Source organism: Carcharhinus amblyrhynchos, chromosome 32, assembly GCF_965287045.1.
Source record: "Carcharhinus amblyrhynchos chromosome 32, sCarAmb.v2.hapA, whole genome shotgun sequence".
Taxonomy (NCBI): domain Eukaryota; kingdom Metazoa; phylum Chordata; class Chondrichthyes; order Carcharhiniformes; family Carcharhinidae; genus Carcharhinus; species Carcharhinus amblyrhynchos.
In genome coordinates, this window is record NC_137355.1 from 17,022,825 (window position 1) to 17,037,136 (window position 14,312).

The 14,312-nt window shown below is 44.9% G+C and overlaps 1 protein-coding gene across 1 annotated transcript in view; it reads right to left on the reverse strand.

The window, feature by feature from the left end:
* The window catches only part of LOC145360665 (sorbitol dehydrogenase-like), an 87,072-nt gene that overhangs the window by 41,623 nt on the left and 31,137 nt on the right, over positions 1–14,312 (reverse strand). The window contains exon 2 of the mRNA XM_080216014.1: positions 1,646–1,723. Coding sequence (XP_080072140.1) covers positions 1,646–1,723 — 78 coding nt within the window. The remainder of the gene's footprint in view (positions 1–1,645; positions 1,724–14,312) is intronic.

Consider the following 14,312-nt stretch of genomic DNA (forward strand, 5'->3'; position numbering starts at 1 on the left):
TTATCCAATGGCTAAAGGGTGGCTATCCCCAGATCTCTGCCTTTTCTGGTGAGTACAGTAAGAAGTCTGATAACACCAGGTTTAAGTCCAACCGATTTATTTGATAGTAAACTCACAAGCTTTCGAGGTTTCCCTCTTCGTCAGGTGAATGGAGAGTTCTGATGATGGAGTTTTCTGCTGAGTGACAGACTTGGAACTTGGTGGTGGAGGCAGAGGCCCTAAAATCCTTTAACAAAACACCTGGACCTGCAGCTTAATTGCTGTAAGCTCTGGGTGGGGTGTAGGAGAATGGGATCAGAAAGGGCACCTGAGTGTCCTTGGGCTGGCATGGACAAGATGGGCTGAATAACCTTCTTCTGTGCTGTAACTTTTCCATGGTTCTATCAACTTCTCATTGGTGCCTCTGATTCCAGTGTTGTATTTGAGGTGGCCACCAGACAATCTCTGTAACTTCAGCGAACATTTGAAAGATATAATGCTAAACACCTTTTTTAACGTTAGTCACACCGTTCTCTGTGCTCACCAACCTACACTGGCCACCAGCTCCCAACATGGGCACACTTCAGTTTAAAAAATCCCCATCCTTGCCTTCAAACCATTCTTTGGTCTCCCCTTTTGATTTGATTTATTATTGTCACATGTATTGGGATACAATGCGAAGTATTGTTTCTTGCACACTATACAGACAGAACATACCGTTCATAGAGTGCTTAGGGGAGAAGAAAGGAGTACAGAACGTAGTGTTATACTCATAGTTAGGCAGTAGAGAAAGATCAGTGTAATATATGATAGATCCATTAAAAAGTCTGATGGCTGCACGGAGGAAGATGTTCTTGAGTCGGCTGGTACGTGACCTCAGATTTGTGTATCTTTTTCCCGAATAAACTAAGACTGTTCTAAGCACTCACTACTCTAGGTGAAAAACATCTCCCGCACATCTCCCTTAAACTTTCCCCCTCTCACCTTGAATCTGTGCCCCTTGTAATTAACACTTCTATCCTGGGAAAAAGCCTCTGACAGTTCACCCTGTCTATGCCTCTCATGATTTTGTAGACCTCTATCAGGTCTCCCCTCAGCCTCCATCTTTCCAGTGAAAACAGTCTTAGTTTATTCAACCTCTCTTCACAGCCAATGCCCTCGAGGCCAGGCAACACCCTAGTGAGTCTTCTTCATACTCTCTCCAAAGCTTTCACATCGTTCTGGTAATGTGATGACCAGAACTTGGTGCCCCAAATGCGGCTTCATCATGTTTTGATCTCAACATGACCCAAACTATCTACACACCCTTCCCCAGACTCATCATCCACCAAGTCCTTCTCTTTGGTGAATACTGACGCACAATACTCATTTAATACTTCGCCCACGCATGGATTCCCTCCTTCTCCTTGAGTGGCTAATGCTCTCCCTGGCGACCCTCTTGTTCATTATATATGTACAAATTCTACGATACATAGGGGAGACGGAAAGGAGAGGGTACTTCCTAATTTCCTCTGAGGTCTCTTCACTCCTCCAATTCTGACCAACCGCACATCCCCAATTTTAATCGCTCCACCACTGCCAATGAAACTTCCACCCAGCCAGGTCCTAATCTCCGAATCTCTCTCTCCCCATTTAAGACCCTACTCCAAACCAAGCCTTTGGTCACCTTCCTTTTTGTTGTTCTCTCTTCTTTCATGAAATGTGGGCTTCACTGGCAAAGCCAGCATTTCTTGTTCATCTTCGACTGCCCTCAGGTAGAAGGCAGTTAAGAGTCAACCACATTGCTGTGGCTCTGGAGTCACATGTAGGCTAGACTGGGTAAGGATGGCAGATTTCCTTCCCTAAAGGGCATTAGTGAACCAGATGGGTTTTTACATTTTTACAACAATTGGTGCTTGTTTCATGATCACCATTACTGAGACTGCAAGTAGTCTCACAACGCCAGGTTAAAATCCAACAGGCTTATTTGGTAGCACGAGCTTTTGGAGCACTGCTTCAAAAGTTTGTGCCACCAAATAAACTTGTTGGACTTTAACCTGGTGTTGTGAGACGACTTACTGTGCCCAGCAACTCCACATCATGATTACTGAGACTAACTTTATATCACAGATTTATTAATTGAATTCAAATTTTTAAATCTAAATCTAAATTTTAAACTTTTGGTTTGATAACTCTTCTGCAAGGAACCTTGGAGTTTCTTTACTGTGTTAAAGGCACTATATAAATGCAAGATGTTGTCTTCCATAAAGTTATAACACAGTGGCTTAGCACTGCTGCATCACAGCACCAAGGACCCAGGTTCGATTCCTGGCTTGGGTCCACTGTCTGCATGTTCTCCCCGCGTCTGCGTGGGTTTCCTCTGGGTGCTCCGGTTTCCTCCCACAGTCTAAAAGACGGGGTGGTTAGGGTGCATTGGCTGTGCTAAATTCTCCCTCAATGTACCTGAACAGGTGCCAGAGTGTGGTGGCTCAGGGATTTTCACAGTAACTTCATTTGCAGTGTTAATATAAGCCTACTTGTGACACTAGGGGAAAGCGATGGCCTAGTGATATTATCGCTAGACTAACAATCCAGAAACTCAGCTAATGTTGTGGGGACCTGGGTTCGAATCCCACCATGTCAGCTGGTGGAATTTGAATTCAATAAAATACATCAGAAATAAGAATCTACTGACGACCATGAAACCTTAGTCAATTGTTGGAAAAACCCACCTGGATAACTAATGTCCTTTAGGGAAGGAAATCTACCATCCTTACCTGGTCTGGCCTACATATAACTCCTGAGTCACAGCAATGTGGTTGACTCTCAGCTGCCCTTGGGCAACCCAGGCATGGGCAATAAATCTTGGCCAGCCAGAAATGTCCTACATGTCCTACAAATGAATTAAAAAGAAACTAATAAGTAAACTAAAAAAAATGAGGGACCTACAGCAGAAATTCTACCCCCGCACCTTGAGAGTAAACATTTCAACTGGCCATCATTCAATGTCATAGCTATTGAAAATAGAAACTCCCTGAAACATCACTTTGCAACGTGACTTTCCTTCAACTCTTAACAACACCCAGCTGAATGAACTCTTCCTTCACTAGGGGAAATATCTCTGATTGTTGGATTGATAGAAAGTAGCGCCATTGGGAGGAGCAACACAGCAAACAAATCCATTGAATAACTGCACACAAAGATATGGACTAAATGAACCAATAATCTTTTGCGAGTGTTATTTGCTTGAGGGAGCTTTGGCCTGACCTCAAATTGACATACAGGAGGTTTACAAAGGCAGTGATTTATAACTCACGGAGATGTACTCTGTTATAGAACATAGAACAAAGAAAAATACAGCATAGGAACAGGCCCTTCAAACCTCCAAGCCCATGCCGATTGTGATGCCTTGGGGAAACTAAAAAAAACCCTCTGCCCTTACTCGGTCTGTATCCGTCTATTCCCTCCCTATTCATATACCTATCAGATGCCTCTTAAATGTTGCTAATGTCTCTGCTTCCATCACCTCCTCTGGCAGCACGTTCTAGGCACTCACTACTCTGCATGAAAAATGTATCCCGCACATCTCCCTTAAACTTTCCTCTTTTCACCTTGAATCTGTGCCCTCTTGTAAGTAACACTTCTACCCTAGGAAAAAGCCTCTGACAGTCCACCCTGTCTATGCCTCTCATGATTTTGTAGACCTCTATCAGGTCTCCCCTCAGCCTCCATCTTTCCAGTGAAAACAGTCTTAGTTTATTCAACCTCTCCCCATAGCCAATGCCCTCAACACCAGGCAACACTCCGGTGAGCCTTCTTCACACTCTCTCCAAAGCTTTCACATCCTTCTGGTAATGTGATGACCAGAACTGCACGAGGTGCCCCAAATGCAGCCTAACCAAGTTTGCTGCAACCTGACTTCCAAAATCACACTCATTGAATACGATAAACGTGTTTCCTGCTGAAACCACTCTGTTAAATGAGCCCCTGTGGGACGTTCTGAAGTCTCCTGATTCAACTGGATGGGGGCAGGGGAATGGTACATGCCCCCTTCACTTTAATGGTGTCCATATCTTTCTTCTGGTGCTCTGTGTGCATGCAAATCCAGGAACCATGATGTACAAGAGGCCTCTATTCACATTTTAACACACTACTAGGTGAACCACATGCAAATGGGTGGCATGGTAGCACAGCGGTTAGCACTGCTGCCTCACAGCGCCACGGATCCGGGTTTGATTCACAGCTGGGGTCACTATGTGTGGAGTTTGCACATTCTCCCTGTGTCTGTGTGGGTTTCCTCCGGGTGCTCTGGTTCCTTTCCACAGTCTGAAACACTGCTGGTTAGGTGCATTGACCCGAACAGGCACCGGAATGTGGCGACTAGGGGAATTTCACAGTAACTTGCAGTATTAATGTAAACCTTACTTGTGACTAATAGATAAGCTTTATTTTATACACATTTTGCACTCCCCACTTTTATCGTATTTAAATGATCTGGAGGAAATGTCAGTGATCCAATTGGTAAGTTTGCAGATGAAAATTGGTGGAGTTGCAGATAGTGGGGAGGATTGTCAAAAGATGCAACAGAATATAGATAGATTGCGGACTTGGGCAGAGAAATAGCAGATGGAGTTTAATCCGGACAAATGCGAGGGGATGCATTTTGGAAGATTAAATTCAGGTGCAAATTTTACAGTATATGGCAGAACCCTTTGGAACATTGACACACAGAGGGAAGTGGGTGTACAGGTCCTTGCAAATGGCAATGCAGGTGGATAAGGTGGTCAAGAAGGCATACAGATGCTTACCTTCATCGGCCAGGGCACTGAGTACAAAAGTTGGCAAATATACAGCTGTATTCAAGTTTAGTGAGGCCGTATTTGGAATATTGTGTGCAGTTTTTTTTATTCATTCGTGGGACATGGGCATCGCTGGCTGGCCAGCATTTATTGCCCATCTCTAGCTGCCCTTCAGAAGGTGGTGATGAGCTGCCTTTTTGAATTGCTGTGTTCTTGTCGCCACACTACTAGAAGAATATGGATGCTTTGGAGAGGGTGCAAAGAAGGTTGACCAGGGTGTTGCGGTCTGGAGGCTTTTAGGTATGAGGAAAGGTTGGATAAACTTGGATTGTTTTCACTGGAAAGACGGAGGCTGAGGGGAGACCTGATAGATGCCTACAAAATTGTGAGAGGCACCGATAGGTTGGATAGACAACCAGGGTGAAAAGCTTGGCTATAAAAGGGTACAGGTTTCAGGTGAGCAGTTTAGGGGAGAATTGCAGAGAAAGTTCTTCACAAAGGGGGTGGTAGGCACCTGGAACACACTGCCAGTGGAGACGGTGGAAGTAGGCAAGTTAGCAACGTTTAAGGTACATCTTGATAGACACATGAACGTGAGGTGAACAGAGGGATAGAAACCATGTATGGGTGCAGGTTTGATGGGCTGAAGGGCCTGTTCCTCTGCTGTATTGCTCTTTATTACTGCAACCCTCACTTCCCCACAGCTCCCACACAATATTAGCACCATTCTCATTCAAACATGTTAGGGGGCTGCAGACAGTTTGTCCTTTGCTGTCACATGAGGTACCCTCAATAGTAGCTCAGCATACCCTGTCAAACAGATGCATGGTCAATAAATAACACAGGCAACACTGGCTGTACATAGAAACTAGAAGCTTGAGGAGGCCATTCGGCCCTTCGAGCCTGCTTCACCATTCATTTTAATCATGACTGATCATCAAACTCAGTATCCTGATCCTCCCTTCTTCCCCCCCATATCCCTTTAGGTCCAAGAAGCAGGAGCAGGCTATTCAGCCCTTTGAGCCTGCTACACCGTTGATCAAATTCAATATCCTGATCCTCCCTCCCCCATATCCCTGGATCCCTTTAGCCCCAAGAGCTATTTCTAACTTCTTCTTGAAATCACACAATGTTTTGGCCTTAGCTGCTTCTGTGGGAGCGAATGCCACACATTCACCACCCTCTGGGTGAGAAAATTTCTCCTTGCCTCAGTTCTAAAAGGTTTACCTCTTATCTTCAAACTATGACCCCCTAGTTCTGGACTCCCCTCACCAGAGGGAACATTCTTTCTGAATCTACCCTGCTGGAATTTTACAAGTTTTCATGAGGTTCTATTTTCATAAGTTTCTTTGTACAGCTGGGACCACGCTAATATAGGTGCGTACAATGGGTGCCCAGATTCCTGTGATTGGGTATATCCTGATTTCTGCTCCCTCATGTACATTAAAGCACCTTCCCTTCACTCAGATAAAAGCAAATCACTGCAGATGCTGGAATCTGAAATAACACCAGAAAATGCTGGAAAATCTCAGCAGGTTTGACGATATGTGTGGGGAGGGAGTACAGCCAACATTTCAAGTCTGGATAACCCTTCATTCAGCTTCGACAAAGGGTCACCCACACCCAAAATGTTGCCTCTATTCTCTCTCCACAGATGCTGTCTGACCTGCTGCGCTTTACCAGTATCTTCTGCTCTTGTTTCCCTTCACTCGACTGGCAAGGTGACAACTTGGAATGGTTTCCACGATTGCAAAACAGGCAGAAGAAATTAGATAGGTAGCCTTCAAATTTCACTACTCTGACATATTCACCACAAGAGTTTAGAAAGGAACGAACATGTCAGTCAGGGCTAGGCATGATCTTCCCCATAGTACACAAAATAAAATCACAAGAAACTACAGATTACCAGCCGCAGATCTCCAGGGGAGTGCACCACAGCCGATAGGTTCTCTTGTGTTGCCATCTCAAGTCTCTTGAGCCTAAAGCAGATGCTATCCACCGGAATTAAGTTTTTACTCAAAACTTAACTGAGTTCAAAGGCCTTTTTTTATCTCCCTGCTGTCCTTCAGGCAAAGCTGAGTAGCTATCTCAGCTCCCCATCGCCCTCTCATTTAGCGGAACAAAGTCTATCTTTGGACAAATAGAGTAAATCAGTTGTTCAAATTTGTTTTATTTCCACACATCATCCCACATTTTGACAGATGCACCATAGGAAGCATCCTTTCCCAGTGCATCACAGCTTGGTATACCTCCTGCCCTGACAAGACTGTGAGAAACTACAAAGGGTCGTGAACGCAGCCCAGTCCATCAAGCAAACCAGCCTCCCAGCCATCAATTCCATCTACACTTCCCGCTGCCCTCAGGAAAGCAGCCAGCATAATCAAGCACCCCACGCAAGGAGAGCATCTGTCTCCACTTAGCACGTAGAAGAATTCCTACAGTGCAGAAGGAGGTCTTTCGGCCCATAGAGTCTGCACCGACCACAATCCCACCCAGGCCCTATGCCCCTAACCCCATGCATTTACTCGAGCTACTCCCCCAGGCATTAAGGGGCAATTTAGCACGGCCAATCCACCTAACCCACACATCTTTGGACTGTGGGAGGAAACCAGAGCACCCGGAGGAAACCCATGCAGACACGAGGAGAACGTGCAAATTCCACACAGACAATGATCCGAGGCTGGAATTGGCGCTGGGTCCCTGGCACTGTGAGGCAGCAGTGCTAACCACTATGCCCCTTGGTCAGGCAAAGCTTGATCAGGGATAGTCAGCATGGCTTCATCAGAGAAAGGTCATGCTGAACAAATTTGATCCACCTGGGAAAGATACAAAGGAATGAGCACACTTACCAACTGACTCAAGAATAGCTTCTTCCCTGCTAACTGTCAGACTTTTGAATGGACCCACCTTGCATTAAATGATCTTTCGCTACACTCTAGCTGTAAATGTAATACTGCATTCCGTGCTCTCTCGTTTCCTTCTCTGTGTACGATATGCTTTGTCTGTATAATGTGTAAGAAACAATACTTTTCACTGTATCCCAACACAGGTGACAATAATAAATCAAAACTAAAAGCAGCAGGAGGCCATGTGGCCCTCCGAGCCTGCTCTGCCATTCATCTTGATCATGGCTGATCATCAAATTCAATATCTGATCTCCCCCCACCTCCCCAAAATCTCTTTAGCCCCAAGAGCTATGCCTAATTTCTTCTTGAAATCACACAACATTTTGGCCTCAACTACTTTCTGTGGTAGTGAATTCCACACATTCACCACCCTCTGGGTGAGAAAATTTCTCCTTGCCTCAGTTCTAAAAGGTTTACCCTCTTTCCTCAAACTTTTGTTTATTCATTTGTGTGGCATGGGCGTTGCTGGCTGGCCAGCATTTATTGCCCATCCTTAGTTGTCCTTGGACGAGAGTTGAGGGTCAACCACATTGCTGTGGCTCTGGAGTCACATGTAAACCAGACCAGGTAAAGACAGCAGATTTTCTTCTCTAAAGGGCATTAGTGATGACGTGGAGATGCCGGCATTGGACTAGGGTGGACACAGTAAGTAGTCTCGCAACTCCAGGTTAAAATCCAACAGGTTTATTTAGTAGCACGAGCTTTCGGAGCGCTGCCCCTTCATCAGTGCCCCTCACCTGAGGAAGGAGCAGCGCTCCAAAAGCTCATGCTGTTGTGAGACTACTTACTGAAAATTAGTGAACCAGATGGATTTTTCCGACAATGGTTTCATGGTCATCAGTCGATTCTTAATTCCAGTTATTTTTAAAAATTGAATTCAAATTCCATCATCTGCCATGGCACGATTTGAACCTGGGTCCCCAGAACATTAGCTTAGTCTCTGTGTTAATAGTCTAGCGATAGCACCATGAGGCCATCACCTCCCTTCGCTCCAATCACCATCGGGAACATTCTTTCTGAATCCACTCTGTCCCGCGTTTATGTTGCTGTAAAATGTGACTGGGCTCCTCTCGCACCAGTCATCAAACTCTCCCAGTGAAATCGGCAGCATAAAACAGCAGCCAAGGACCCGCAGGCGCCAAATCACTGCCAGGCTGACATTTTATATTTGGCAGGTCCCGGTTAACTCCAGGGCTGGGGGTTGAGTTTGGGAGACAGGGAGCAGGAATGGAGTGGCAAGGTTAAAATGGAGCGCTTCAATTCTCCACTGTTTCCGATAACCCTGATTAATAATGGAATGCCTTATGGATGGCTGTATCTCCACTTGGACTCCACTGGGGGCTTTTGCTTCGCGCTTGAATTTCCTCTTCCTTACATCCCCAGAAAAGCCTCTGAGGGGACGTGAACTGTGAATTTCTAATCTTCCATCTCCTATCACTGCTGGCTTAGCTGAGTGGGTAGCCTTCAACCCAAAAGGTCATAGAACCAAGGCTCACTCCAGGTCTTGATTGCGTCATGACATTGTGAAGAGTGCTGCATTGTGAGAGGTGCAGTCTTTTGACTGCAATGTTCATTTAAACTGCTGTCCATCGGCGGTCAACTGATTTTCTTTGTCTTCAACAAAACTTACCGTCTCTTTTTACCCCTCATTCTTTAAGACTTTCCTTAAAACCTACTTCATCGGCCAATCTTTTGATTTATTTGCACTGTTGCATCCCAGCTTGGGTCACTGTCTGTTGCTGAGTCTGCACGTTCTCCCTGTGTCTGGGTGCTCCGATTTTCCCCCACAGTCCGAAAGATGTGCTGGTTAGCGTGCATTGGCCATGCTAAATTCTCCCTCAGTGTACTCGAGCAGGCCCCAGAGTATGGCGACGAGGGGATTTTCATAGTAACTTCATTGCAGTGTTAATGTAAGTCTTACTTGTGACACTAATAAAGTTTAAAAACTTCAAATTTTAAAAACTTTAAGTTTAAAACTTTATTCTTGTCACATGTATTGGACTTCCTTCCATCGGAAAAAACACACAAAAGTCTGAGCTTATGTACCAACCAACTCAAGAACAGCTTCTTCCCTGCTGCCATCAGACTTTTGAATGGCCCTACCTCACATTAAATTGATCTTTCTCTACACCCTAGCCATGACTGTAACATTACTTTCTGCGGTCTCTCCTTTCCTTCTCTATGAATGGTATGCTTTGTATGGTGCAACAATACTTTTCACTGTTTATTAACATGTGATAATAATAAATCAAATCAAATCAAATCGGACACAGCAAAAAGTATTGCTTCTTGTGCGCTATATAGAGAAAACATACCATTCATAGAGTATATAGGGGAAAAGGAAAGGAAAGAGCGCAGAATGTAGTGTTACAATTACCAACAGGGCGAAGAGAAAGATCAGCTTAATATAAGGTAGGTCCATTCAAAAGTCTGACGGCAGCAGGGAAGAAGCTGTTCTTGAGTCTGTTGCTATGCGACCTCGGACTTCTGTATCTTTTTCCCGACATAAGAAAGTGGAAGAGAGACTGTCCGGGATGCGTGGGTGCTTGATTATGCTGGCTGCTTTTCTGAAGCAGTGGGAAGTGTCGATGGAAGAGTCAATGGATGGGAGGTTAGTTTGCATGATGGATTGGGCTACATTCACGTACTCAAGAAGGCATATGGCATGGCATGCCTTCATCAGCTGGGGTGTTGAGTTTAAAAATTGGCAAGTCATGTTGCAGCTTTATAATACCTTAGTTAGGTCTAACCTGGAATATAGTGTTCAATTCTAGCTGCCACACTACTAGAAGGATGTGGAGGCTTTGGAGAGGGTACAGAAAAGATTCACCAAGATGTTGCCTGGTATGGACAGCATCAGCTATGAGGAGAGGTTGGAGAAACTTGGTTTGTTCTCACTGGAACAACGGAAATTGAGGGGCAACTTGATAGAAGTCTACAAGATTATGACAAGCATGGACAGAGTGGATAATCAGAAGCTTTTTCTCAGGGTGGAAGAGTCAATTACTAGAGGGCACGGGTTTAAGATGCAAGGGGCAAGGTTTAAAGGAGATGTACGAGGCAAGTTTTTTACACAGGGGCTGGTGGATACCTGGAACTCATTGCCGGGGGAGGTAGTGGAAGCGGATACGATAGTGATTTTTAAGGGGCGTCTTGACAAATACATGAATAGGATGGGAATAAAGGGATATGGTCCCCAGAAGGGTAGGGGGTTTTAGTTAAGTCGGACAGCATGGTTGATGCAGATTTGGAGGGCTGTAATTTTCTTTGTTCTTTGTTAAAATCTTTTAGCCATTTGCTTTAATCTCCACAATGCGGTTCAATGCCAAATTTCATCTGATAGCACTCCTGCAAAGCGCCTTGGCATGAGCTTATTAAATTAAAAGTGTTCTGTAAATGCAAGTATTTTGGGCTCCCTGGTTGTTATTCATCAAATTACTACTTTGTGGGAGGTCAGTTGCCACAAGGCAGTCACTCAACTTCCAAGTAATACAACTGTGCAGTAGGGCATTGCACTGAAGATAAAAGATTGCTGACAAACACTACATATGCTCCTAGCTACATCAACAACCAATTTAACATTATCAAGGTCTTCATCTTCCAATTAGGCACGTCACAGCCTTCTGGACTCAACATTGAGTTCAACAACTTTACATGGAAATTTCCCCTCCATCTCAGCTCCCCAATAGGCCAGAACGGGTAAGGACGGCAAATTTCCTTCCCTCAAGGGACATTAGTGAACCAGATGGGTTTTTCGGACAATCGACAAAGGTCATTATAGATTTTTTTTTATTGAATTCAAATTCCACCATCTGCTGTGGCGGGGATTCAAACCTGGGTCCCCAGAATTTGGCTAAGTTTCTAGATTAATAATCTAGTGATAATACCACTAGGCCAGTGCCTCCCCTTTTTCAGTTCTGTAGAAGGGTCAAAAGGACTCAAAATGTTATCTCTGTTTCAGACCTGCTGGGTTTATCCAGCATAGAATCCTACAGTGCAGAAGGAGGCCATTCGGCACAATTGCACCCAAAACCCTATCTCCATAACCACATCCATTTACCCTAGTTAGTCCCCCTGACACTCAGGGGCAATTTAGCACAGCCAATCCACCTAACCTGCACATCTTTGGCGTGTGCGAGGAAATGGCAGTGCCCGAAGAAAACCCACGCAGACACGGGGAGAACATGCAAATTCCACACAGACAGTGACCCAAGTCGGGAATTGAATCCAGGTCCCTGGTGCTGTGAGGCAGCGATGCTAACCACTGCGCCTCCATATCTGTGTCCTAGCATTTTCCGTGTTTATTTCAGATTTCCAGCATCTGCAGTATTTCGCTTTGATTTGAGATGTTGTATTATGGCTCATTTTGGCCTATTGGAAGCAACATACATTCATGCACAACTTCTCGGTTCTCTCCAAACAAAATTTCATTTCGCCTTTTTTGAATTATCAGGATACTTGGGGAGCCTATAGCTCTGTGTTGTTTTCTCCATGTCAACATCTGAACAATTGGAGTCGACTTACCCATAAATCAGCACCTGTATTTTTCCTGTAGATTAAGCTGTGATTGTTTGAAATTTGGTGTTCTAGGTGTCCTAGTGAGTGCAAGACAAAAAACTTTGGCAACGTCTCTTTTTCAACATTTAAATTCTGCATTAGAAGATGGAAGTAAGATCAAAGTACTTGGCTCATTTTGCAACCTCAGGAAGTCTTAAAATTCTTCACTGCCAATGAAGTGTAGTAGAAGCATATTTTCTGTTGTACTGTAATGGGGAAGCAAAGTGGTTAGCACCGCTGCCTTACAGAGCCAGGGATCCAGGTTCAATTCCGGCCTTGGATCACAGTCTGTGTGGAGTTTGCTCATTCTCCCCGTGTCTGCATGGGTTTCCTCCAGGTGCTTCGGTTTCCTCCCACACTCCTAAGATGGGCGGGTTAAGTTGATTGGCCATGCTAAATTGCCCATAGTGTCAGGGGGGTTAGGAGGGTAAATATGTGGGGATAGGGCTTGGGTGGGATTGTTGTTGGTGGAGGCACGATGGGCTGAATGGTCTCCTATTCTACTGGAGGGATTCTATGATTCTGTGAAAACGGTTTATAAATGCAAGACTTTCCTTCTAGGCTGATGTTATATTGAATGTGCAGGAGAGGAACAAGTCATTTGGCACAATAGCTCCACCCTGGCTTTGATGCTCCATAAGAACGTCTCCCAACCTATCAAGATATCCTTCCATTTCATTCTCACTCACATGTTGCTCAAGCTTCTCTCTAAGTGCACCAGTGCTGTTAATGAGTTCCATGTTCTAACCATTGTTTGCGCAAAGAAGTTCCTCCTAAATTCTCTCTTGGATTTAAGTTTATTTATTAAAGTCACAAGTAGGCTTACATTAACACGGCAATAAAGTTACCGTGAAAATTTCCTGAGTCGCCACACTCCGGCGCCTGTTCGAGTACACCGAGGGAGAATTTAGCATGGCCAATGCTATCAACCAGCATGTCTTTCGGACTGTGGGAGGAAACCGGATCACCCAGAGAAAACCCACGCAGACACAGGGAGAACATGCAAACTCCACACAGACAGTGACCCAAGCCGGGAAACAAACCCAGGTCCCAGGCATTGTTTAAAGTTTATTTATTAGTTACATAAGTAGGCTTATATTAACACTGTAATGAAGTTACTGTGAAAATTCCCGAGTCGCCACACTCTGGCACCCATTCGGGTCAACGCAGCTAACCCAGAATGGCTTTAGGACTGTGGGAGGAAACCGGAGCACCCAGAGGAAACCCACACAGACATGGGGAGAATGTGCAGACTCCACATAAACAGTGACCCAAGCTGGGATGCAACAGTGCTAATAAATCAGATCAAAAGATTGGCTGAAGAAGTCGGCTTTCAGGAAAGTCTTAAAGAATGAGAGGTAGAAAGAGACAGAAAGTTTTGGGAGTGTGGGACTCCACAGTAACAGTGACCCATGCCAGGAATTGAACTGGGTCCCTGGCGCTATGAGGCAGCAGTGCTAACCACTGTGCCATCGTGCTGCCCCATTGGCTTACAGTTGTTCTTTCAAAGTTGCAGTAGACGTAAAGTGTTTTTGGCGTCTCTCATCCATGGAAGACAGTGATATAAAGTCCTAGTCAGTACAGTGAAGTCAAACGATAAGAGAATCAGAACATAAGAACATAAGAAATAGGAGCAGGAGTAGGCCATCTAGCCCCTCGAGCCTGCCCCGCCATTCAATAAGATCATGGCTGATCTGTCGTGTCTCAGTTCCACATTCCTGCCCTCTCCCCATAACCCTTAATCCCCTTGCCTATCAAAAACCTGTCAACCAGCGTCTTTAATATATTTAGCGAGGCAGCCTCCATCACTTCAACGGGCAGAGAATTCCAGAGATTCACCACCCTTAGAGTGAAGAAGCTCCTCCTCAACTCCGTTCTAAACCGCTGAGCTTTATGCACTTCCAACAAGAAGTACAAGAGATTCAAAATGCCAGAGTAGACTTTTGAAAATACAAAAAATTCTCCCTCAATGCGTCAGAGCATGGCGACTAGGGGATTTTCACAATATCTTCACTGCATTGTTAATGTAACCCCACTTGTGACACTATTAAGTAAGCTTTAAACAGGTCCAGAGACCCGGATTCGATTCCCG